General features: G+C 52.0%; 2 protein-coding genes across 5 annotated transcripts in view; one reads left to right on the top strand and one right to left on the bottom strand.

Moving 5' to 3' along the window:
- The window catches only part of LOC104861192 (anthrax toxin receptor-like), a 72,260-nt gene extending 61,099 nt beyond the window's left edge, over positions 1-11,161 (bottom strand). Inside the window, exons 1-2 of the mRNA XM_010622550.3 lie at positions 11,017-11,161; positions 8,847-9,264 (exon numbers count right to left, since the gene is read on the bottom strand). The gene's annotated coding sequence lies outside the window, so the exon portion shown is untranslated. The remainder of the gene's footprint in view (positions 1-8,846; positions 9,265-11,016) is intronic.
- LOC104861190 (annexin A8-like protein 1) overlaps positions 9,549-25,859 on the top strand; it is a 55,863-nt gene continuing 39,552 nt past the window's right edge. The window contains exons 1-10 of one of the 4 annotated variants that reach the window (XM_033761780.1): positions 9,549-9,586; positions 14,757-14,828; positions 16,111-16,182; positions 19,460-19,541; positions 19,641-19,674; positions 21,007-21,086; positions 21,163-21,231; positions 21,500-21,580; positions 21,669-21,729; positions 25,123-25,221. In XM_033761780.1, coding sequence (XP_033617671.1) covers positions 16,124-16,182; positions 19,460-19,541; positions 19,641-19,674; positions 21,007-21,086; positions 21,163-21,231; positions 21,500-21,580; positions 21,669-21,729; positions 25,123-25,221 — 565 coding nt within the window. In that variant the 5' untranslated portion in view covers positions 9,549-9,586; positions 14,757-14,828; positions 16,111-16,123. Of the gene's footprint in view, positions 9,587-11,275; positions 11,734-13,395; positions 13,431-14,756; positions 14,829-15,386; positions 15,697-16,110; positions 16,183-19,459; positions 19,542-19,640; positions 19,675-21,006; positions 21,087-21,162; positions 21,232-21,499; positions 21,581-21,668; positions 21,730-25,122; positions 25,222-25,859 lie in introns of those variants that run through there. The other 3 variants (XM_010622535.3, XM_033761777.1, XM_033761778.1) reach the window with 3 other exon arrangements.

The following is a 25,859-nucleotide window of genomic DNA, read 5'->3' as shown; positions in this document are numbered from 1 at the left end:
GAAGAAGCAGAAGGAGAGAAGAACAAAGAAAGGAAGGTCCTTTTATCAGTTCTGGGGTGGGCTATTGCTTATTTATGAAGAGTGAGCTACTTTTAACCTATCACAGGCCAGGTTGCTTTTTATGGGTCCACACCTGCAGAAGCAGGTTTCAACTTCTCCAGACCATTTCCTGGACCACTGTGGCCTTGGTGGGGGAGGGAAACCAGAGATAAGGGCATGAGGTCATTTTAGGAGCCAAGAGGTACCAGGAGAATGCAGCCTGTGAGGCGGCGTCACAGCATACTTTAACATGATCAATTCCCTAACAACATCGTAATCAACATTTTCTTGTGTGTTCTATTTTGGCTCTAGGAGGTAGGCATATGGTGCAACTTTGGCATGAGTTTTCCCAAGAGAAACAAATCAGTATCCTCTTAAATTTCGACCTGATTTCTGTATCCTTAAGGTGACCCCGAGGTAACTCACTCCAGAGCAGGTGGCTGCCATCTGGAGGAAACTGGAAGATAGCTGTGGCATGGACTACCCACTTTAACTGACTCAGCAGCCCTATCCCTCCAAATTCATGTTTCTATCCCCGTAGGTATTCCCAAAACACAAGTTACAGTTGATTTCAAGTATAACTGATCATGTTTTTAAAAAGGAAGCATCATGGCAACATGAAACAGTGCAGTGCTCTAGCCAAGTGTTACAGCTCAGTGTCACAGCCAAATGTCACATCCCTGAGGCACAGCTAAGTGCTACAGCTGAGTGTTAGAGCTCTGGGTCAAGGCTATTCCAATTTGAAGACTTGAGAATTGAATGGTGGAATGGATTTTCTCCATTCAAACAGGTGGAGAAAAACCTTTATTACCCTAGTGGGCTGAGTGGAGTTCATATTCAAAGTCTGAGCACTTGTTTAGAAAGGGGAGCCTCCTTATATAGGGGTCTACTGGGTAGGTCAGCATGCTCACTGAAGCACAGAGGTGAACTTATGGAAAGTTTCTGAAAATTGTAGGCTGTGAGCAAGCTCACAGAAACAAGGGGGCAAAAATACAGAACATTCCTGAAAGGTGCAGAGTAGCAGAACATTCCTGAGAGGTCACAATGTTCAAACAGTTACGAAACATTTTGATACACTGGGCAGGGCAGCTGCCCAGCAGCACAAACTTACATTTCTGGAACAAAGCATTCTGGGGTCGGGGTGGGGACATGCGGGCAAAGTGAGGCTTGTCTTATTGCATAGTATTGCTCTATCAGAAATATTGCTAGCAAAGTCAATAACCAAAAAATCTAAACCACCGCTTTCTAATTCGGGGGGGGGGAGGGTAGGGGGAGGTGGGAGAGAGAGGTTGAGCCAGACAGATTAAATGGCAGCACTTTGTATCCTGCAAAGGAGCTCACCTCTGGAAGCAAACAAATGGCTCAAAGGAATTTCCACCTGTCTGTAAAGAAGCCTCCAAGGCACCTGCATTATCTACCTAGGCAACCTTCCTTTAAGGTTGAATCTAATATTTCTGTCTCTTAAGCTTCATAGGTTAAACTTATACTCATTACCTAGCAACCACAATTCCCATTAGTAAAACCATATTTATCAGCTCCCAACATGCACATGAAGGAAGAGAACTCCCTTTTTATTCTAGTTAGCATATAAAAAACACAGGTGTAAGTTGCTAGCCCATGAAATACCAACAGTAGTAAGTTACATCAGCCTGACTTCTCGAAGGGAGACGTAGTCTGACTTCAAGGGACTGATTCTAAAGTCAACTCTCAACAAGTTTGAGAAAATTTTAAGGTGAGTTTCTAAATCATTAACAGAGAGGAAAAGTCCAAATAAAACTTTAAGCCATTTAAATACCAAAAAATAACCACCACATGCAAATCTATAGTTGAAATTTCAAAGTCCACAACTTATTAGGAAAAGTATTTTCCCCTATAATACATATATGATAGAAACCAGACCTAAAAGGGAAGAGAGAGAAGGTTGAGATTTTAAAGTATAACACATTGTTTCTTTCCTTAATTTTACATGCCTCTATAAGGAAAGTGTAGCATAGTAGGGAAAGATCAGAAATGAGACCAGGAAAAGGAAGTCTTCTCTTCTCATGCTCACAGTGAGTTACTGAGAAAACATGCTCATGATTAGCCAGTCTCAACCTCGAAGGGTAAGAATTGGGAGTCTTAGTAGCTGACTGCCTCACCAGTGGAGGATCAGACCAGAAAGGAAACTAGGGAAGAACAGGCTCAACATTTTCTCTAGAGTACAGAGAAGGATTGAACCATACTATCTCAGTTAAAGCTGTCCCCCAACCCTTAAGAATGGCCACCAACCTGCCATCTTTTAAATGGTATTATTTATTAATAGGCATGTGTATTTCTTAAGTATAAACCAGATTTCCTAAAAAGACCCATTCTATGTATTATTGCAGATTATTCACACCAGAGAAACTATTCGGCATTTACACATGTGTGACTTATTTATTTCACTTAGGAGTATATCTTCAATATGTATCCATTTTCCTATGAATGAATCTATTTTCTCATTCTTTATGGCTGAGTAATATTCCATTTTATAGAAAAACCACATCTTCTAATAAGATTACTGACATTTCAAAAAGGGAAGAAAGGAGCTAAAGGTGTAGGGAATGTGGGATGAGTAAGGGGAAGGGTAATAAGGGAAAAGAAAAAAATGTGAGATAATGAAAAGATGAAAATAAAGTATTTGTAGATGGGGAGGGGAGGAGGGGGTGAAGGGAGGGCAGAGGTAAGGGGAAAAACATGAGAATCAAGACTTTTCATGTGGAGGTACAAGATCCCAACAATGAATGTAACTGTACTGTATCCCTAAAATGTACCAATAAACTCAATTAAAGCTGAAAAAAAAAAAAGACCCATTCTACAGTATTTTCTAAATTTAGTTGTAGTTACCACTAAAGTCCACTAGATAGCACTCTAATGTTACTTTTTTCCCTAGAGCTGGCTGTTGTCTAGCAAAGAATGAAACTTTAGCAATTCAATCTAGTGAGTCTGGGCAGGTGGTTTGTTTCTGTAACCCTGGCTTATGTACTTGTCTGGCTTATGTACCTGTACTTGCTTATGTACTTGATCTTGAGTTTTCTTTGCTGTACTGACGGTTGTAATCTAGCCTGCTGCTGTGGTCTTTTCTTTCTTTTTTGAGACAGGGTCCTGTTCTGTAATTCAGGCTGGTCTTCAATTCACTATGTAGCCCAGGCTGGCCCCAACTGTGGCAATCCTCTTGTTTCAGCCACTCAAGTGCTAGATTACAGGCATGCCCTATCACTCCTAGCTCTATTGTCTTTCTTGTGATTCTCCCTGGCACTGCTCCTTTCTTAGAGGTCTTGAGTGGCTGTTATAGGAAAGAAGTTTTCCTTTTGGTGTTTGGTTTCTGTAACTCATACCAGTCTGTGGAGCACAGGGAAGTAGCAGTTTAGCAAGCCTAGATCTTTTTGACATTCAACTCCTCTATCCATTAAAAGTTTTTACCTTATTTTGAGGGCCAAAAAAAGCAATTCTAAAGGACTCACTGCTAATACACCTTATAACTGGGACAAATTTAAGGAGGACCAGTTAAAGAAAAAGAGGCTGTCTTTTATAATACAGTTTGGCCTCAGGATAAGACAGGAGATCAAAAACACTGGCCCAAGAATGAGTCACTGCATTACAATAACATTCTGCAGCCCAGTGTGTTCTGCAAAAGAGACATGGCAAGAAATCCTCTACATCCTGTTTATGAAGCTGTACCAAGACCCAAGACTTGGGATCTGTATTAGCAGTCTTTTCACTGAGACAGCGTATACAACACCTACAATGTAGAGGAAAAGTTTAATTTGTTCATGGTTTTAGTCCATATCTGGCTGGTTCCAGGGCAGGGATATCATGGAAGAAGGGCACAGAGCAAAGCTGCTTACTTAGCTTATGGTGATCAAGAAGCAGAGCAGGAACAGGCTAGGAAGCATATGTACCTGAGGTCATACCTCCAGACCCACCCAGATGCATCCAGGAGCCTGCTTTCTGAAACTACTAGGTGTTGACAAAACAAGATTGCCACTCACAGGAATTCCTGTCAGATTTGTGTGAATGTGGTTTCTAAATGTCTGAGGCCCATAGAACCTGACACAGACATCCTAACAGATCTTTGCTGCCTACTGACAGTGCCCTGTCTGACCCCCACACACCCTCCACACAGTGCAGGGCACTTCAGCTCCTGAGTAAGCTGAGGGCTCCCAAGGCACCTCCCACCACCACCCGCTTCTCACCCAAGGCAAGCACTGCTTCACCACACCAACACCTGCTCCATCAATGCCATCTCTGATTAAAGGGATCAGGAAACAAACTAGAGCCTCACTGTACTGGGGGGATTTGTTCCAATTGTGAGAAGAATAAGGTGGGGAGAAGAGAGATAACAGTTCATACTCCCTTCTCAGTTAGAGACATGGCTCACTGTAATGAAAGGTTTTATAATTTTTATTAAACTGAGTGTTGCTTTTGTCCACATAGTATAAGCTACTGCAGCACACTGTTTCCTTTGCAAACATGGGGATAATATGGTCATCAGCATCCACCCATTAAGTCCATACTGATTACAAACCTACCTGGGAATATTCAACCTATCTGTGCCTTAGAGCAAGTCAAATGAAAAGAATAAATTAAGTCAGGGGTTTAGCCTTGCAAGTTCAAGGTCCAGAGTTTGATCCTGGTACCCCCCAAAAGAATAAATTCAGTTGTTTCATTTACTGTTAAATGATTAGCCATTGTTCTTTTTTTCATTGAGATCTCAACATGACACCCATGTTTCCCATCCCTTGGTGACAGATGAAGACAGAGTGGTGGCAATGGGGTCAACCATGCCTGGCATCCACAGGACACCAGGATGCATATCTGGGCAGTGCAGAATAATCACAACTCAGACAGGGGAACATCTGCCCAGTGACAGACCCTCTCTCTACTCAGTAACAAAATTCAACTCTGGTTTATTAGAATCCAAGACAACATGCCATGCCCAATTCAGCAACAAGACCTCTCATCTGGGGCCATGGGATCTGAGAGGTGGCCTATGGAGGTGGCAGTGACAGTGCAGGCCTGCAGGCTGTCCTGGAAGGAGGATACAGCAGGGGCAGCATCCTAGAAGGGGGCCTGGTGCTCCAGGCTTCAGGGTGGTGGCACTGGGAACAGTAAGCCAGGGGGAGGCTGTCCTGGCTGGGATGAAGGCAGATCTGGGAGGCCAAGGGGCCCTGGGCACAGAGTGTTTTCAGGAGGTCAAAGTTGGTACAGCTGCCCTGATGGGAAAAACAGAGAGAGGGGATGGATGAATGCCTGTGGAATTGGGCCAGATGATGCAGGCACCTGGCTGGAGGGTGGTCCTAGATGAGGACCCTGCCCTGGTGCTGCCTTCCAGCCTCCACTAACCCCAGACTCAGCCCAGGCATCTGAAAACAGCCAGGCTGGGGGATGAGCAGTGGCTCTGAAAGGGGTACAGGTCTGCATTCTTGGAGGGGAGGTGGGAGCTAGGCCCAGGCTTTGTGACCAGGGACTGGTCACATAAGCTCTGCAGGTTTCTGCCTCTGGTGGGAACTGGGAGTGTGCACACACCTTTCCCACAGTTGCTGGCATGATTAACTGGGGGCACCAGGACACCCGGAAGTAGCACCGGCCCACAGGAAAGTTTGGTGAGCTCCAGGCCTGAGCATCACAACTCCAAGGAGGACATTCATGACCATGTGGATCCCTCCATGTCCCAGGCGAGGACAGAGATGGAACCTTACAAGCTGGTCACCTGACCAGCTTGTGCCCCCAGCATTTTCCCCGACTCAACCCTGAGCCACAGTCCCAGAGGACAGGTGTCAGGGAAGAGCAGTGTCCATTGTGCCCACCAGGAGGGCCCCCAATGTTCTTACCTGGTCACTGAGCTGAGACCATATCAGTGGCACCTGGTGGCAGCTGGGGTGACTGAAGTTACACAAAATCATGGTGCCCTACAAAGCAGATTGGGTGTTATGGTTTCTGTCTAGGTGTCCCCCATAAGCCTCATGCGGTCATAGAGGTGGGTCTATTTTAGAGGTGGCTGGATTTAGAGTGTGTGATCCTGGGATTAAGGGTGTGTACTTACTAAATCAGTCAACTTGGTTTAGTGTACATCTGGGTGTGAATGCTACCTGCCCTAAGGGTTTACAGCCTGGGTGGACTATAAGGGACAGAAAGAAGGTCCTTGCTTGTCATTTGTTGCTCACTGTTTCTGCTGACTTCTGCCCACCATGAACTATTTCCCCTCTGTGACGCCTCTTGGCCATGCCACCCTGCCTTGGAGCCAGTTGACCATGGACTGATATTTCTACAAACTGTGAACTGAATAAACCTTTCCTCCTTTAACTTGGGGTGTGGGATACTTTGTCTCAGCAATAAGAAAAGTAACTATGACATGGGGCCAAAGGGAAGGGCATAGCCAGGACTGGACCTGGACTAGGGTTAGGACCAGAACTCCTGACAGCTCTGTCCCCAGGGCTGTGCTGAGACCCTACTCTAGGTATCCTGGGGTGGCTGGCACTCTTGGGTATCTGGGAGGTCAGAATGCTTGTGCCACAAGTTAGCCAGCCACAGGTGTTGAAGGTCAGAGGTGGGAGGCAATCATGATATCAAGGGGCATATGGTTGGGCACAGGCTTAGGCAAGAGTTCCAGGATAGGGTAGGGTTGCATTTGGGCACAAGAGAGGGTAGGAAGGCCAATGTTGGGCTCAGGGGTAGGTGCTTGAAATAGAGGCAGAGGAGAGGAAGGCAGAGAGGGAGCAGGAGGTGCCTGGCCCAGGGTGGGGTGCTCTGGCTACATGACAAAGTGCTGGTCCCTGAGTCCTGTGGGTGGGCGAGGATGACCCTGCAGCTGGAACTGGCCACTGGTAGTGTTGTCCTCCCTCTTTACAGGGCAGGTATTGGCTTCTCAGTGTCCCTAGTGAGGTAAAGAAGAGGCCTGGCTTCTTAGTAGTGCTGTGGGGACACAGAGGCAGGAAGCTCTCAGGAGGAAGCCACAGATCCTGGAACTGGATAGGGTAGGGTGGGAGGGTAAGCTCCCCTGGGTGCTGCCCTGCCTGGTTAAGGTGGAAGGAGTAGCTGTGGTAGGAGTAGCATTGGTTAAAGGTCAGGCCTCAAGGTAAGGATGAAATGAGTAGGCCTACATTCCACCCCAGAAATAAACAGTATACTAAAGTCATTATTACCTGGTCCAATAAAGCCTAGAGAGGCATAGGTCACATGGGTGGGTGACCTCCTGACTCATCTCTTCCAACAAAGGTCCTAGTTCTCCCCATGCACTCTTGCTGCATGACTTGCTTCTGCATTCGTTCAATATTACTATATTTGTAATCTTATTGGTTAATCATAGTTTTGTCCAACATTGTATCCACCTTGTGATTTTTGTACACACCTTGTAATTTTGCTCTATAAGTCTTCCTCTACAAAGTGGCCTCACTCATTGGCAACCCACTCAGGCTTCCACCTGTTCCTCAGGAGCTATATCTCTCCCCCTCCATAAAAATTTCCTACTCTTTTTTGGGGAGGGCGTACTGGGGATTGAACTCAGGACCTTGTGCTTGTCAGGCTGGCTTAGCCTACATCCCCAGCCCAAGATTTCCTACTCTCAAGCTCTGTTGTTCCTTAAACTGACGTTCAATTTTGGAGAACACAAACTCTGTATATCTGACATCTAACAGATTGAGAGCCATGTTATTTTCTGTATGTCATTTAGAGCCCTGTATCACTGCAAAGGAAAGTCCAGCTCAGTGACCAGGTGGTCCTGGAAGGGGCAGGCTTTAAACTGTGAGTATGACAATGGGGTGCATGGACCCTGACTGCATGGGGACTTTCGTCTAGGCTCCTCTCACTCTACATCTCCCCGAAGACTCAGACGTCTGTAACACGCACAGTATCCTCATCCACTGATAGGAAACCTAGGCACATGTGGGAAAGTCTGGTTCCAAAGATGCCACACTGGCACTAGAGTCTGGGAGGAAAAAAGAAACAAAAGCTCTTCGTAGAGCTCTTCATAGAGCCTCCATAGCAGGCTAAGCAAATAGGATTAATCAGTAACTTACTTAGAAGGACCATGGAAAGTGCTCAGAACAAGGAGGGGCCAAGGGGAGAGGAGGGGAGGGAGAGAAAGAGGACGAGGTTAAGGTGGAATTGAGGCAGGGAATCTAGGCCTCCTCCTGTGTTGTTCTTAAATCACCCAGGATTCCCGGTGCTCATGTGGAGCTATCCACACATGTGGCAGCCTAGGAAGGACACAAGCTTAGTGCTGGCATTCTGGGGGCTTGTTCTTGACCCGCTGCTCCTGAGCAATGATCTGAAGAAGCTGGAAACCTCTGTGAGCTTAGATTCTTCGGCAGTAGGATAAGACCTTGATGCACCCTAGTGCTGCTGTGGGATTAAATGAAACAAAGATAATGGCACCAGATCTGAGGCTGCTGATGTTTGCCCCCTGTACTCCACAGGAGCCCTGGCTGAGAGTCAGGAAAGGAGAGGAGGAAATGAGGGGCTAGAGAAGGGTTTGGGATGGCAGGAGACAGAGGGGAAGAAGTGACCAAGCTCTTGCACTCACTCCCTCTCAGCTCTGTCAGGCATGCGAGCTCTCACCTGGCTCTCCGTCAGCCTCTGTGGGAAGGAGGGGCACAGATGTGTGGCTCTGCCCTCAGCCCAGTAGCCCTGAGAGTGGTCAGACCTTGGCTCCTGGAGCTGCTCCTGTTGTCAGATGGAGTCTACACCTCCCACCAGAAGGCTCAGCCGCCTTTGAGACTGTGGGGGTGAGCCAGGTAAGAAGGGGGCTGAGGGCAGGGAGCACCATGCCCAGGGTCAAGCACACTCACCTCTTTGTGAACAGAGCCAAGGCCTCTGCAGGGACTCAGCTTTGTAGATCCCAGCACCCAACCACAGCTGATTCAGCCCAGGCCAGGTGCTGGGGCCTGCAGAACAGCTGGAGACCTTCTTGTTTAGGCCCCAGCTGTCAGAGGCCACAGCACAGCTGCTCTCTCATTCAGTGAGGCCTGACTTCTCCCTCTTGGGCTCTCAGAGCACTGAGAGCAGTCGCAGTGCTAACACGGTGATGCATCTACAGCTGAGCTTCCAGGCTGCACCTCCAGCCTGCACCACCCAAGGACTCAGCAGCTCTGGATCCTCCTTCTGGGACTCAGGTCAGCAACAGTGGAGCTGCCTCTTCCCAAGGCACAGAAAGAATCCTGGGTCTTTGCCAGGGCAGTTTTCTGCCAGGCTCCACCTCTAGCATTTCTGAAATGTAGCCTTGTATGAGATAAGGACAACTCTGGTGACCTCTGAAAATCAGAGTGCCAGGGATGCCGCTGCCAATGCAGGGTGGTGTGGACCTCAAGAAAGAAAAGGACAATTCACCTGTATATCTGTCAACTTGTTGTTACTATTACAAAATACCCAAGGAAACTAGCTTATCAAGACAACTGTTTTATTGTGGCCTTTGGTTCTTCTGGACATTCTTTTCCAGGACCAGGTGGCCCATGGCCTCATATTTCCAGCCTCTTTAAAGAGGGGTACACCGTGCTAGTATCACCAGGAGCCAGGAAGAAAAGTGGAAGAGGTGCGTGTCCCACCAGCCCCTTCCCCAATGACCTAAAGACCTCCCTTCAGACCCCATCCCCTAGGCAGTCCACCTTCTCCCAGAAGTGCCACCCCCTGGGGGGGACCAAGCCTCTGAGGGATACTCATCCAAACCATGTTCTACCCTAAAGGACTTGTGTTTCACAAAAATCCAGTGAAGTGAAGAAATAAGACTCACACTGGAAGAAGTTATTTGCAACAATCTAGGAAGAGTTAGTATCCAAAATATATAAAGTTAAGGAAGCAATAAACCTGCCAATCAGCAAAGGGCCACACTGTCAAACAGCTCCTGACAGGGAAGGAAAGAGGAATGACCAAGGCCAGGATTAGTCCTCTCTTGGGAACTAGGAAGAGGCTAAGGCCACAGTGAGACATCCAATTGCTAGGAGAAAATACAAAGCTATGACGACATCTGGGTGCACAGTAGGAGACTCTGATGTGTTGTGGGAGGACCCTAGATTGCATCTATCCTAAAGGAAAGCTATTTTAAATATCCTATTTTTACAGACAACTTCAAAAGAAAAAACCTACAAACCAAAGCTGGGTACCACAGAGAAATATCAAGTTACATATACTAAAGATCCACTTTGGTCTTGTTAGGAAAGGCTTGCCATCATAAAGTGCTTCTGTGCATATAAAACCAAGGAAAATAAAGCTGGTCAAGTATATTCCCCTTCCCTTCTCAGTCTGATGCTCCTCGGACCTTTGGAGCTCACAGTCTGCACTGAGTCCCCACACCATGTCCCCCACATCCCAAGTTCTGGCTTAAAGTGGGTCACAGAAGGCTGAGCCCAGCCTTCTCCTCTGAGAACAAAGTCTGTGTCCTCCCTTGGAACCTAGGCTGAATGGTAGCTCTGACCCAGCACAGTAAAAGTGACACATCATGACTACTGAGCTGATGTCATAAAGGACTTCAGCATTATCATTACAAATACCCTTTCATGAGGCTCCCAGGAACCATGAAAAACTGTCACTTCCCCTCCCCTGATGCCCATGCTCTGAGGAAGCCTGCATCACCTGGAGAGGTCAGGTGTGGGATCTACATCAACAGCCCCAGTAGAGTCCAGGTTTGGGGGATCCCAGCCTGGTTGCCTTATGTTGGGGTGAGGAAGACTCTGGAGAATTTCACACCCAGCCACCAAAATCACACTCCTCACCAGCCTTCCTATAACTCCCCGTTAGGGAGCTTTCCCACTCTGCCCTCCTGACATCTGACCACGGAGCCCAAGGCACAATAAAACAGTCCTTGTCCAGGTCACTGAGCTTGGTTAGAGATCAGGGATAAGAGACTGTCCCCCGCTCACAGCACGTGGCCTCCTCCAGCTCCACCACTGCCTGGCTGGCTGCAGGGTGCTCACAGTGGCTTCCCCACATCTCCCTTGCTGCCTCCCAGTCCCTGGAACTCCCTACCCATGGTGACATCCTGATCTATCTCAGCCAGCACCGCTGTCCTCTCTTGGTTGACAGAACATCTGGAACCTCAGGAGGCCCTCTGAGGACCACTTGTGAGGGCTGGGAAGAGGAGCAGGGAGGCCTCATCTTGCACCCCCCAGAGACCCAATGACCCCCACTTGATGCTGTCAACATGCAGGTCCCTGGGCAGAGCTCCAGGTCACAAAGTCACCATGTCAACCTTCCTGTCCATCATAAGCCCAGGGTATTCCGCCCTGGGGTGGGGGGAGGGCTTAGTGGACAGCTGGTGGTAGGACACCCAGAGCAGTGGTGTCCCCGGTCCCTGTGCTGTGAGAGGGAACTGGTGTGGGCACACTGGGCATTGGTGACAGAGCTCCAGGGGCCGTGGTCCCTGGGCACAGAGGAGGTGGCCAAGCAGGAGGCCTGAGGTGGCTGGTGCTCAGCCTCCCTGGGCTTTGGGAAGGGCCCCGCCAGTGAGGAGGTCACAGAGACAGAGAACAAGATGGGGAGGCACAGCCCCTGTGTGCCCTACTCTGCGCTCTTCCTCCTGCTCCTGCTGCTGCTACTTCTGCCCCTGCTCAGCGCAGGGAGCACCCCAGGCCCCGGTCTGTACCCCATCATGTCCCATGGTTCAGAAGCAAGCCAACACTGGCACCACAGTCAGAGGGAGACTGATTGTTGGGGCTCCTTCGACCTCTACTTCATTCTGGACAAGTGAGTGTCCCCTAGCTCATCCCTCCACCTGACCCCAGAAGCAGCAGCAGTTCTTAGTCACTCCTGGTAGGACGAGGCCTCTGGGGGCTCCAGCCTCTACGGGAGGACAGCCAGAGCCCTTCAGGGTTCTCTGGGAGAGACCACCTGTGGCCTGGGGGTGGGGGAGGCGGTGATTGGCCACATCCCTGCCCAGCGCCCTCTCCTCTAAGCCTTGCTCTTCCTCCCACCCTGCAGACTTGGCACAGTCCCAGCATTTTCGGGGTAGCCAGGGGCTCATTTGGCCCTGGGGAAGCTATACTGTCTTTGGGGCTCCTGACGGCCATTGGGAGGCAGGCGGGTCTTGGTCTTGGGGAGGTGGTGAGGTCCTATCTCAGCTGTCCTGCTGGCTGGGACTGGGAACCCAATGAGAAGCCCATGCAGCCCTAGCAGGGGGATGCCCTCTGTGCTCGCCAGCCCTTCGCCCTCAGCCCTCCCCGCTCTGGATGCGCAGCAGCCCAGGGGTCTCCCTGTGATGTCCTGTTGTGGAGTGAGCTCCTAGGTGGCCAAGGTGCCTGGAGGATGCTGACGGTGACAAGAACCGGGCTTCCTGGTCTGGGCTCTTTCTAGTCACAGGCATGGCTCCTCTCATCTCCTCTGTGGGCACCAAGGTTGGGAACACCGGCCCTAGCTCCAGCTCCTGAGCCAAAACAGCCAGCTGGGAGCCCCCTCCCCACTGGGAGAGGAGTCCCTCCTCACTTCTGGCCCAGGGACTCTGAGACACCCTGGACAGGTGGTGCCCTCGGATCCTTAGCACAGCAGCAGTGGTGGCTCCCTTTGGGCATCAGGTTTGGGGAGGATGGGTGCCCACTGGGCTGACAGCCTTGTTGGGTCAGTCCTGCTGGAGAGTGGCTGAGACTCCAAAGCCCCTCTTGGCTGCCACCCTGTTGCATGTCTCTGCCTGCTTCCCTGGGCCCTGCTGTGAGGCAGCTCTGGGAATAGATGAGGAGGGCTGTGGGCACAGGTAGGGCTGTAGAATAGCATTAATCGGACACTTGCTGTGTGCCGAGTGTTGTGAACTATCGGCCTCCTATAGTGGAAGGAAGCCAGTTCTGTGCCCTCATCTCAGGAGGGTGAAGTTGAGGCTGGCAGAAGCTTCATGATTTGGGAAAATTCAGTCAAAACTGCAGCAAAATGTCACAGGGCAGGAAAATCTCCCTTTCCCTTCTTCCTAAGGTTGAAAGACCCAAGGAAATGTGCTCCAGAGCTGAGGACTCCCTGTTTCTGACCCCCAGCCCCACTCCACATGCCTCCTGCCACTATAAGAGGACGGGCAGGGCATCTTCAAGACTGGAAAGCAGGCCAGGTCCTTCAGCCACACTTGTCTGGGGCTGGAACCTGAGCTTGGTCTCCAGACTCTCTTCGAGGGAGGAAGGGGAACAGTTCAGCCCTCATGCCCGGGGCAGGCTTCTGGATGGAGGCTTGTCTGCTGGGTGACTCCCCTCCCACCCTAAACCTGCTGCTTGCCATTCCCACCTGCTGGATTCTGCAACTAGGGTAAAAGAAGGCACCCTTTGCAATTATTTCCCATCTCAGCCAGGAGGGCCAAGCACAGACTCTCAGCCCTGGGGACTACAGTACCCCGTCCCTCGCTGAAGGGGAGCTCTTTGCTCAGTTTGCAGCAGTTATGGGACAGTACTGTGTCCTCCAGAGATGCCAAGGTCAGTGAATAATGAACACATGGGGTGTAGAGAAAGACCTGAGTTCAGATATAGGCTGGGTGTGGGGACTGTCATGGTTTTCTTAACATGTCACTTGGTTTCCTCTCCTGTAAAAGGGAATGAACTTATGTGGGAGTTACCTGGATAGAAGCACACAGCAGAAGGTCTGGGACGTGTCCCAGGGAAATCTGGCTCAGGGAAATCATTTTGATGCATTTAGAATGATCCAGGCCTTTGTTTCCTCCTGATGTCAACACTGATTTAGACACAGCCCAGAGGAGGCAGTAGATGGGGCAGGAGGAGGTGGCTCTTGGTGTCTAATAGTCACCACACATTTGTGTGACCTCCAGGGGGTCCCATTTATGGGCACCATCATCTCTGGAGGGGGGAAGGTGGCCTCCCAGCAGGCACCTCTCACTCACTCCCCGTGGGGCCCTGAGTGTCACATGTCCCCACACGCAGGGCACAGTTCTCCTCTGCCCCATGGTGCTTCACCTGCACAGCTGTGGGGCCCCAAAGACTTTTGCCAGGGCCATAGGGTAGATGTGACTGACTCCCACTGGATGGGAGGTCACGAGGCCCCAGCCTCCTCTTGCTCCTCACTCTCCATCTGGGGACAGAGTGGGAGAGAATGGAGCCAGTTGCTGGAGTGGGGACAGGAAGAGACTGCAGCCATCCCTGCTGCTCCTCAGTGCTGGCACCAGGGCAGCAATGGCCAGCCTGTGCCCTTTCCCTGTCAATGCCTGCTGGAAAAGATGCCTTGGGCCTGCAGGGGCTGGGTCTATAGTCTGGTGACAAAGTTGGGCAGGCTCTTCACCCAAAAGGCAGGTCTGACACTTGGAACCCAGGAGTCCTTTGGGGAACCACAAGCCAGGTGTGGTCACCTCTAGACCTGGTGGTGGCTCTCAAAGGCTTCTGATGGCCATGGTACCCAGGTCTGCACCCACCCACAGGGAGCTGGGAAGGTCACACTAAGGCCAGTAGGGACCCAGACAGTCCATGAATCAGAGGTGCTGAGGGACCTTTGCAGTCACATCCTCTTCCTCCACTTCCTGTCCCCACAGTCCTCACCTAATGTGACCACATTGGGTGACCACTAAGCATCTCTTTTCCTGGGGTGCTCCCTCAATCCCAGCAGATGGCCTGGTTGGCCAGCCTCTCCCAGTGGTGGCCCTGATGACAGTCACCTCCAGGATACTCTGCTGTGGTCAGAGGCGTTTGGGCGGGAGCCAGTGTTAAGGATCCTGCAGAGAGGTGGCCAAAGTAGAGGCTGCTCTGAGTGATGAAGGCATCTCAGGCCCTGATTTGTGTCTCCTTTGTCTTCAGGTCTGGCAGCGTGGATGACAACTGGATTAAAGTTCATTCATTTGTGGCAGATTTGGTGGCAAGATTTAAAAAGTACACTTCTCCATGCTGCAGGCTCCCTACACATCCATTAGACTTGGTGGGGTCCCTCGGGTGGGGACACAGAGCCCAGCATGACCGGGCAGGAAAGGAGTCAGAGTGCACTGGTCCCCTGGGTCTCAGCAGTGTGCCTGACCTGTGTGGGAGCCTGGCACCTGCGGGGACACTGCCTGCCCTCCAGACCCCTAGGCTGAGAAGGAAGTCAGGACAGGCAGACCAGCAACTCAGTAGCTGAAACTTGGACACAGCGTGCTCAGGGCCAAAGGAAAGGGAGAGAAAATGTGCCAGGAAGGTTAGATGAGAAAGCAAAGATTCCTAGAGGGAAGGGGTCCTGGGCAGCTTCCCAGAGGATGTGGGAAGTGAACTTGACCTTGAAAGATGGAGAAAAGTCAGGGTCACGGCAGCCCTCAGGGTTATCTCTCTGGTGTGTGGTCTGTTTAGGCTGAGGAGTAAGGATAACTCAGGGAAGGACTGAGTGTTAGATCTGCCCGCACAAGTTGTTTGGGGCCACTGCCCCCAGAATTTACTGTGCCAGGCCAAGGAGGGGCTTGAATTCTTCCTCGGAGCCATAGTGAGCCATGGAAGGTTCATGGGCAGGGGAGTGATGTGCTCTAAGAAAAAAAACTGGCAACTGTGTGTGAATAGAGTCAGGAACAAGACAGGAGCAGCAGGCAGCTCAGCCTGGAGCCTGCAGCCACTTTGCTGAGGGTTAGAGGCCAAGGGCAGTCATCAGCCACAGGAAAAGGAGGCATTGTAAATGGTGCCCAGAGAAAACGGGATATCCTAGCTGGAAGGACTGAGGAAGGTTTGGGAAGAGGAAAAGAGGCTGGAGATACAAAAGTGACAGCAGCAGAGCCACCAGGTGGGAAGGAGGCCCCATGAAGGAGTGTAGAGGGTCTGTCTTCTTCAGTGTGTGTGTGTGTGTCTGTCACTAGTCTGAGCAAAAGTGTATGAGACTGGATGTGTGTGTGAGTGTGTGGGTTTGCACAATGAGTGTGTGTATGTGTGTGTGTGTGTGTGTGTGTGTGTGTGTGTATTTGTGGGCATGCCTGTGAGTCTATTGTGTGCTTGCTTGAGTGTTATGGTGCTGAAACAGAGGCATGGTTGTGAGGCCGCCTGATTCTCCCTAGGGCCTGTCTCTCCATAGGCCTCAGCACCTCTCCATGAGGTTCTCTGAGCCCAGGGCTCAGAGGGGTGGGCACAGTGACTGCCCCTCATCCCAGACAGTGTCCTGGGGTCTAATATATGGGTTTCTTACTGCCTTGATTCCTCCCAGCCCCAATCTGCGCATGTCCTTCATTGTCTTCTCCCGAACTGCCGAAGTTATCATGCCGCTCACTGGAGACAGGTGGGTAACCTGAGGAGGGCTGGGGGATCAGGCCACAAGGAGCCACAGAGATCTGAGGGCTCCATTACCAACTCTGTGGGGCACTGCCAGTGCATGGGGTGGGCTGGTTGGGGAGACCTAGGGATCCACACTGGCCTCCAGCCTGATGCCTGGCCCCTCACAGCCCTGCTGCACTGGTACCCACAGACCCTGTCATCCAGAAGTCCCCATGTCTGCCTGGCCTTCTACAGATCTGAGTTCCACCATGGGCTGGCTGTGAAGACCTGTGGGATCCAGGGGTTTGGCGGAGTAGATGAGCATAAGCACTTTGACCTGTGTGGGGCCTACCGACTGTGACAGGTCACCCTCTGCCAAGGGCCAGTGGGGCACAGAGAGGGCTGGGGATGGAAGGGCTGGGGACTTTGTGCCAGGCAACATTGCCCTACAGTGGGCCTCAACAGGGAGATCTGAGAAACCAACATCAGGGGGAGGTGGCCCAAAGTACCCAGAGGTACTGAGACCCAGGAGGGTGTGGGGAGCTGTTGATCAGCTGTAGGGTTAGAGGTAGCATTGGATTCAATGCCCAAGAGGGAGGAGCATAGCGGAGAGATGGGGACTCAGCCTAGAGTTGTGGGGGATCCACTGTGCAGAGCGCTGGGGAGAAGCCAGGGTCAGACAGTGAAGGACAAGCCAGCACTCAGGGAAGGGAGGGAAAGGAGATTCTGGGGCCTGAGGACAGTGACACTGGATATCAAGATCTTTTGACCCAGGAAGAATAGAAAGGAGACCAGGCCAACATTGCCAGCACACACGGTGTGCACAGGCAAAGCTTTAAGGGCAAATGGAGTATAGGGTGGAGATGTTCAGCCTAATTGAGGCTTTGGCCAAAGGAAACCAGCAATTGATTGAGTGAGAACCAGGATGTGCTCAGAGAGCAAAGGAGAAGCAGGACTGTGTTGATTTGCAGGGGTTGGCTAAGTGTAGAGATTCCATGCTGGATGCTCAGTTCCAAACAATGTTTCTTCTTGTGACCAACATGGATCACTCTGTGGTCATGGTGAATGCCTCATAGAGGCTGTTGAATATTCTTGCACCTGGTACCATCATCCTGCACAAATCACCCTGGCCTCATATTTGGGGGGCTCACGGGTGGTCAACTCACTCAGGAACTGAGTTTCTAGCTGGTGTCATCATCTTGCCTAGTGTGATAGGGCCGAAGGACATGCAAAGTTGAAGCTTCTGAGACAGCCCAAGGATGGATTGGAAGCACCAGCTCCAAGGGACAACAGGCTGAGTTAACCCTGTATTATATTTTGGACAGAATATTTCTTAAATGACTAACGTGTCCATGTACAGAACTGGGTAGTGTCTGGTTCAAGGGCTATGTCAGCAAAAGGGACACAAAATACGAACACGCACTATGCCAAGTCTTTTGTTCCATTGTAGTTACCCATCAGATATCTGTGGGCTTGTATTACTTAGCTAGACACAATACCTGACACCCATGACTTCAAGGAGGAGAGGTTAAGTTGGCTCATGTTTTAAGGTGATTCAGTCTATAGTGGGCTGGCTCCATGGCAAGAACCTCATGACAGAAGGGTATGGTAGAGCCAAGCTGATTAGTTCATGGCAACCATGAGGCAGAGCTGGAAAACAGGGCCAGACAGGAAGCAGCCAGGAACCATATATAGTACCCAAGGTCACACCTCCGTGACCCACCCAGGCATACCCAGAAAAATGCTCCACCAGTCCCACGCAAATGAAGCTGACACTCAGCTTAACCATCATGATGCCCAAGTGAAGAATCAATGGTTCTCAGCTAAAATGTCTTTGAGCCCCTGTGAAGTAATCCAGGAAATTGTCAGACCCATGTGTCAGAGGTGCTTTCCACAGCAAACTTCACTGTGGGAAGCTAGTAACGTATTGCCCAATTGTATGATGTCCAAAATTAGGGATTATAGATTAACTAAGAGCAAGTGAAACTAGAGGGATTATTTAGCAGTTTTGTTAGGAACAATTTCCAATTCGTGCTTTTGTGGTTTTATCAGCATCTGTTGTGATGCTTTGTGGTTTCTGATGGATCTGTTGGAACTTACCATGCTACAAGGGTGTATCCTGTGCTCAGGAGCTAAAAGTGTGATCTCATTCTTCTATCCCAACACTATCCCCCATGGTGGTCCCTAACTGTCTGGGACAGGGCCACCACCAACCCCCACCCTGGGTCCAGCTAACAGAAAGAGCAGAGAGAGGTTGGCTCCATGGGCACAGAAGCCTGGTGCTGGGTGTAGGAGAGACTTGAATGGGCACAATGGTGGAGAAGTAGCCCACGGAAAGGAGCTGGCAGAATCCCTGAAGGGGAGTGGGGTTGCACTGAGCAGAGGGCAGGGGCGGGACTGGGCAGGACCTGGCTGGGCTCTCCCTGGGTAGGGGTGACTGTGTCTTCACCCCTCATGAACAGGGCCAGGCAGGGAAGGGTCCAATGCCCTCAGAGCTTGGCCCACAGCAGGGGCTCTCCCCTAGGAGAAAGCCACCCTGAGGGTCTTCTCTCTAGGTGGCCTTGCTGTGCAGGCTCAGCCCTGTCACAGCCAATCAGCCTGAGCCTGGCCCTCCTTCCTGTCCCAGTGCTGCCCCTGGAACCATTGCTGCCTGCCCCAGTCAGCCCTGTCTCTCTAACAGCCTCTGACAGCCTGGTCCCAGATGCCTGGACATAGGTCTCGACCACATCAGCAGCCTGCAGCCATGTCCCCACCTAGGACCTTCAGTGTCAAGAACACTGAGGTCCTTGGCCCATGCTGCTCATGAAGCAGCCTGGCTCCTTCCTTTGGTAGCTAAGGTGGAGTGGAGGCAGGAGAGGTCAGGGTCTGTGCAGTAGAGACAGAGCAGGGCAGGGTGAGCTGGTGACCTGTGTGACCCAGCCTTCCCTGCTGCAGAGCACAGCCTCATCCAGGGCATCCTTGGCTTCCAGTCAGCATCAGGCATGTGGGTCTCCCAGAGCTCTTGATCCCTCCTCACCAGGAAGACTTCACAGGGCCCATGGGGAATCTCTGAAAGCAGGGTGCCTGAGATGGGGTAAGCTCAGAGGAAATCAGGCATTCCTGTGAGACCTGCTGTCAGCCACCCCACTTGCCAAAGGGCTCAGCAGGCTGGGGACAAAAAAGAACACAGACCTCCGGGCAATGATCCAGTTCATCCAGTTCAGTATAGGGTACAGAGCCACCATTCATGTGGTCGATGGCAAGGCTGTGGGACAGCTCTGTGTGTGTTGTAACAACCAATCTCTTTCCTGATTTTTTTTCAGAGATGAAATCCACAGTGGTCTTAACAGACTCCAGCGGGTGGTGCCTGGAGGCTATACATACATGCAGGAAGGCTTCAAAGAGGTAGGGAAGTCTGGATCCCAGGGGCAAAGCCACCTAAGAGTATAGCACGTGACAACGTCTGTCCAGTGCTATCCTCAGCCCATGTCCATTCCCTTGCAGGCAAATGAGCAGATCATGAGATACCACTTTGGAGGTGAGTGGCATGCATCCCCGCAGGAAGTTGGGTGCACAGCTGGTGGCCCTCGGGGAGGTCTGTGTATAGACACTAGGCTCCTCCCAGCCCCAGATCTTGGAATTCTTTATTAGCTTCTCATTGCTGTGACAAAATAGCTGAGAAAATCAACTTAAGAGTAGAAAGGGTTTATTTTGGTTCACGATTTCCTAGGTTTTAGTCCGTGGTCAGCCGACTTCATTGTTTCTGGGCTGTGGTAAGGCAAACACCATGGTGGGCAGTGTGTGATGGAACAGTGCTGCTCATCTCAAAGTGAACAGGAGATGGAAAGAATAAGGAGCCAAGAACAACATTCACCCTTCAAGGGCCCACTTTATAACTTACTTCTGCCACTGAGGTCCCACCGCATTGTTTCCTGCAATTCCCAGTAGCACCAGCAGCTCTGAACCAAACCTTTAAGATTTTGGAGAACATCAAGTTCCAAAAATATAACACAGTTGTCCAAGACCAGCCCTGAAGCACCTGACCCAGCATGGGTCTCACAGGACAGGAGGACCTGCAGGTCCATGTAGGGCACTTCTTCACTCTGAGCTCCTGGTCCTTCACTGGGCTGTGTGTGCAGAAGGAGAAAGCCCAGATCCCAAGCAGCCTGAGGACCAGCCTGAAGAGCCCGCTCTGTCCACAGGGCCAGACCTTCCTGCCCTTCTCCAGCCCCATCTTCCATGGCCCATTTGCTCCTGGACTTGCCTCTCCCAACACTCAAATGGCTGTGTAGCCCAGGACCAATGTCCCTCTGCACTGTGAGCTGGCAGATCTGGGCAAGAGTGGTGGGCCCCGTGGGGACGGCTCTGGGGAAGAAGGGGGTCCTCTGTCCAAGACCCTGCCTGGGAGTCCTGAGCAGCTGGGCCACTGTCCCAAGCAGAAGCCTGCAGATTATACCCAGGACCTGCAGGTTCCAGCACCACCCCTCCCTGGGCTGCTCTGCAGGAGGTGCTGCTGCTTCCTGTTCTTGGGGATGGACTGGGGCTGGTGGACACCTGGCTGGGCTGTCCTCAGGTCAGAAAGTGTACAGCCTGGGGCACAGCAAGGGCTCAGGCCACTGGCAGGAAGGATCCTGAACCCCTCTTTCTTCATCTGTAAAATGGCCCTGGGTGAGGCCCCCTTCTCACTCTGGGGTCTCTGGTGGCAGGTGCTGGGGTCCGGGACCTGTCCCAGGAGCCCTAGGTATGAGAAACACCCACCTGCCTTCTGTGGGCAATGCTGGGGCCTGGCAGTCTGTGGTGATCCTGGGTCCCTTGCTGGTCACTCCTGAGCCTTGCCCACCCGGCCCCCTACCTCTTGTTTCCTACACAGGCAAGAAAGTTGCCAGCGTGATTATCGTGCTGACTGATGGGATGCTAATGAAAGACCCATTTGAGAAGACAAAGCAGGAGGTGAGCCCAGGTGTGGTCACCAGCACTCCGCCCCACACATTTTGTTGAGTTATCCTAAATGTCTCCTTTCTCATAGGCTGACAAATCCCGGAACATAGGGGCCGTCATTTATACCGTGGGTGTGCTGGACTACGACAAAGACCAGGTACTTCAGACCAGGTGACTGGGACTTCGGACAGGTCACCACAGAAGGACGATCAAGGGGCTTGAGTGCACAGGGACCCCCAGGGCAGGTAGAGAGCTTCCCTGTCCCCAAGCCTGGGATGACACAGGGGCCAGTCTGTCCCTGAACATCTGATTCGCCACCATCCCCAAGGCCTGAGAGCAAGACACTGTGTCCTTGTCCTGGGTCTGGGGTCCCCGTGCATCCTTGAGGCCCTGCCTGGGCATCAAGCTGATCCTTCCCCTCATAGATGGTGGCACTCGCAGACACACCAGGACACATGTTCGGGGTGGACAGTGGCTTTGAGGGTCTGCAGGACATCGTGGACTCGGTGAGCTGGGGGTGCTGGGTACAGGGTGAGGGGCATCACTCTGGGGCCCAAGTGTCACACTCCTGCCCTCCTTCTTCCCGTGTACCAGCTTGTCTCCAAGTCCTGTCTCGAGGTGACGTCGGTGGAGCCATCTTACTTTTGTGTGGGAGGTAAGGGCTGCGGGCTTGGGAGCTGGCAGATGGTCCAATTCATCATTGCAGGTATCTGCATGCATGAGAGAGAGAGAGAGAGAGAGAGAGAGAGAGAGAGAGAGAGCAGGTGATTGTAGTGCCATGTGTTTTATGTGGGTGCTTTGTGTGGTATGTTTGGATAGCCTGTGGCCTTTTTCTGGTGTGTGGTGTGTATGTGTATTGTTTTGAGTGGTTTATAAGCACAGGTCTGTGGCGTATGTATTGGAATGTGTATGTGAAATGTATGTAGGGGTGTGCATTGCTTGTGTGTCTAGGTGACATGTTCATGACAGTTGTCTGTGGTATGCCCGGGAAGCAGCGTGGGGGTGATGGGGGGTGTTGATGTGGAATTGGTGTGTGTTATGAGTGTGGAGAAAGTGTCAGGTGTATATAGCGTGTGTCCTATATGCTCTAGTTTGAGGTGTGTGGGAGGAGTCTGCACAATGTGGCATGTGTGTATCCACGGTATTGTGCTGTGGGATGTAGGAAAGGGGACGGGGTGGGGCCGTTGTGTTTGCATGTGATGTGTGTTGTGTGGGAGATAAGTATGTGTGATGTGTGTGGGATGCCCGTGGTGTTGGTGGCATGTGTGACGTGTGTGCAGCGGGTGTGACGTATGTGAAGTGTGTGGAGGAAGCGGTACCAATGGGTACGGTCAGAGGCTGTCCGGTGAGTGGACATTGTGGGTGTGATGTGTTTGCTGTGTGGGGACTGCAGGAGGGAGTGAAGTGAGTCCGTATGGAATGCTATGCTTTTGTGATGTGTGGTGTGTCTCTGGGTTGGTATGTGGTGCACAGTGTGTGTGGTATGTGCGTATCTGATTGGTGGTGTGTATGGTACTTTGTGAGAGCACCATGTTTGCAGAATGTGTATGTCACGTGAGGTGGCTGTGTATGAATCGTGTAGTGTTTTGTGGAGGGTGTGTTGTGTGACTATTTGTGAGTGGTTACGCAGAGTGGAATGTGTGTGTGGTATTGTGATGTGGGTGTTCGTGGTGTGCGGTGCTTCTGCAGGAAGTGTGATATCACAGTGTGTTTATGGTTTGTAGGTACATAGAGTGTGAGCACATGCATATATGTGCAGTGTGTATTATGTTTGGTGTGGGGGGTGTTTTTGTCAAAATATGTTGTGTGTGAATGCAGTGTGTGCATTGGAATGTGCAGTGCGTATGCAGAAAACATGGTGTGAGTATAACATTGTGTCTTATGCTGTGCGCAGTGTGGATGTGTTTGTGGTACGTGTGATGGGAGCATGAGGCAGGCGTGGCACCAATGAGCTAAATCCCTGTCAATTGGGAGCATGATATCTGGGGGCACAGTGCAGTGTGTGACTGCATAGTGGCTGTGTGGTGTGTTCTTGGAGCAGTGTGAGTGTGCCCAGAGCAGACAGTACACGGATTGGTGTGCGTGTCCCTGAGGGTGTGATGTGCATCTTGTGTGGGATGTTTAGTAAGTGGATGTTTATCCTCACTGTGTGCTGGGTGTGTACAGAATGAACATGTGTGTGTTTCGGGAGACAGTGTGGGTGTACGTGTGCGGTCACTGTTACCTTATTGCCGCACAAATCTTAATTGTGAACGTAGGAAAAGTTTGTAAAAATGCTGAAGGACACCCAGCAACGTTTAAACAGGCCGACACAGACACAGCAGCCAGGGTTCAGCCTGGAAGGGTCGGGCAAGTCTGGGGTTTGAAATATAAACAGTTTCCATGTCCCCAAATGGGGACAAATGCAAGATGTCACCTCACAAGGTGAACCAAAAGCATTGTACAAGTTTGGCATCCATCTCTGGGCAGAAGAGAGAAGGAAACCACACTTGACACAGCCACCCCAGACAGCCAGGCACACCTCAAGCCCATGGGGAAACAGCAGAGCCTGTCCCCAAGGCTGGAAGTGACAAGGATGCCCCAAGTCCAGCCCAGGTCCCTGCCTCAGTGCAGTGAGGACACTTTTAAGTGGTCCAGTGGGGAGGCCACCTCTCTTTGTCATGGGTGCTATATGGCTTCTGACACCGAGGTGGAGGGGACAGGGAGGACCAGGCTCCTCCTCCTACGGGTGACACTTTCACTGCTGCAGCTGCTGGGTTCTGGCCTCCATATCCCTTGTGGGAGGCCCCACTGCTGCAGACTATGGGCAGACAGAGCCATGTTCACATCTGAGCTCTGCCACCAGTGGTTCAGAAGAGCCAAACACTTGGGTCGCTTTGGCCTGTGATGGATAGGAATAGCACTGTGAGGATATTGGGGGATGGAGGGCCAGCAATGGCATAGCATCAGGATGTGGGTAGGAGCTGAGGACCTGGACCTTGGCTCTGCACCCCGAACCCCTCTGAGGTTGGGCACAGTGGGGGCTGCAGTGTTAGGTGGAGGAGGGTTGGGAACCCTCCCCGGGGTCTGTCCTGCCCAGCTCAGCTGTGCAGCCCACCTGGGCCTGCACGTCCCTGGTATGTCCCTGACACACAGGCCCTGACTTCTGGGCAGCCAAACAAACCCAGGTGAGGATGGGAGCTGTCACTGCTTCCTCCCAGCTGCAGAGCTGAGGTGACAGGTGCCTCCAGACACCAGCTCTGCTGCTGACCTGCTACACTGTTGGGCATCGTGTGCAGAGCTGCTACACAGAGTGACAGGGACTCGGGGTGGGGGTGGGGCTGAGACAGGAGCCTGGGCCCCAGGTGACACAGAATGGGCCAGGTACTCAGGCTGGCATGGAGAGCCAGTCCATGTGCAGGGGCTGAGGGAGAAGCTCCTGCAGCCTGGGGTCCCTGGGTGGCTGACCTGAGGCCACTCCAGGACCATGGAGAGAAAAGGAGACAGACTGGGCCAGGAGGCTGCTGTCAGGCCAAGGAGCTGGGAATTGCAACCAGAAGACCTACAGGAACCCAGCCCGGGTACTGCAGGGCCACCCAGCCACTCTCTCTTGTTCCCTGTGGCTTGGCCTGAGGGGAAGGGAGGACAAAGCTGGTGGAGTGAGGGGCTTGTGGGTCCACAGGGTGGTGGGCTGTGTTCCTTGTGGGTCAGGAGACTGGGGTGTGGAAGGTGTCAACCCCCATGAGTCCCCCTCCTGGTGGGGCAGAGGCCTCCAGTGACCCCATCCTGGCCCTGCTCTTGGGGTCTCCAGTGGGAACCATGGGAATTCGGGGTGGGAGGCCTCAGCTGAAGTCGTTCCTGGAAATCAGGTGTCTGTCATGGTGCTGTGGTTGGGGCTGGTGGGAGGAGGGCTCCCACGTGTGCAAGTTTAGTCTGCTGCATCTGGTCTGGGGGACACAGATGCTCAGACACAGCTGCCACCTTTTGAGGCTCTAAGAGGCCCCTGGGGGTGACCACCATGAACACAACAACCCACTCCCACACTCACCGTTTGAATGTATCCTTGCAGAGCCCTACACGGTGGTCGTCAGGGGACAAGGTTTTCATAATGCAAAAGGCCCAGACCAGGTTATTTGCAGATTCAAGTTCAGTGGCACCAACATCTATGGTAAGTGGTTCCTAGTTATCTCTAGGGCACATGTTTCCCTCAGAACATCCTTCCACCTCAGCTCTAGAAGCCACTGGCCAGGGCTGACCATTCCCAGGGGACACCGTGGGGTTAGGGGACAGGTGGAGCAGAGTACACTTCTTCATCTGCAAAGTGGGCACAGGTAAGGCCCAGCCCCCCGGAAGCAGGTTGGAGCAGGCCTCACCTTCAGCAGCTGGGTGTGGGCCTGGGCTGTCCTCAGAGCAGTATCTGTCCTAGCTGATCCTCCAGGCCCTTCCCTGAGAGCAGGACGGCAGGCAGGAGTCTGCTGCCGGGAGAGCACTGCAGCCCTGGGCTCTGAGCCTGGCCAGGTCCACAGAGAGCCTGTGGGGAAATCATCCACTCAAGCTGACAGAGGGGACACAGGGGACCTGGAAAGCTCCATGCCACAGGCAGAGAGTGTGGGCACCCCGAGCAGCAAGGACACAGCTCAGTGTGAGGAGGACTGGGCTCTGGACTGGGAATCTCCACTACTGCACGTTATGGAACAGTTCTCAGGCTCTGGAGAAAGAGCAGAAGGAGAAAGGGAGGGAGGGAGAGAGGAAAGAAGGAAGGAAGGAAGGAAGGAAGGAAGGAAGGAAGGAAGGAAGGAAGGAAGG

The sequence above is a fragment of the Fukomys damarensis genome, unplaced genomic scaffold (genome assembly GCF_012274545.1).
Source record: "Fukomys damarensis isolate Sample0158 unplaced genomic scaffold, DMR_v1.0_HiC HiC_scaffold_1, whole genome shotgun sequence".
Classification (NCBI taxonomy): Eukaryota; Metazoa; Chordata; class Mammalia; order Rodentia; family Bathyergidae; genus Fukomys; species Fukomys damarensis.
The sequence above is the reverse complement of the archived record's forward strand: the minus strand, read 5'-3'. Positions and strand labels throughout refer to the sequence as shown.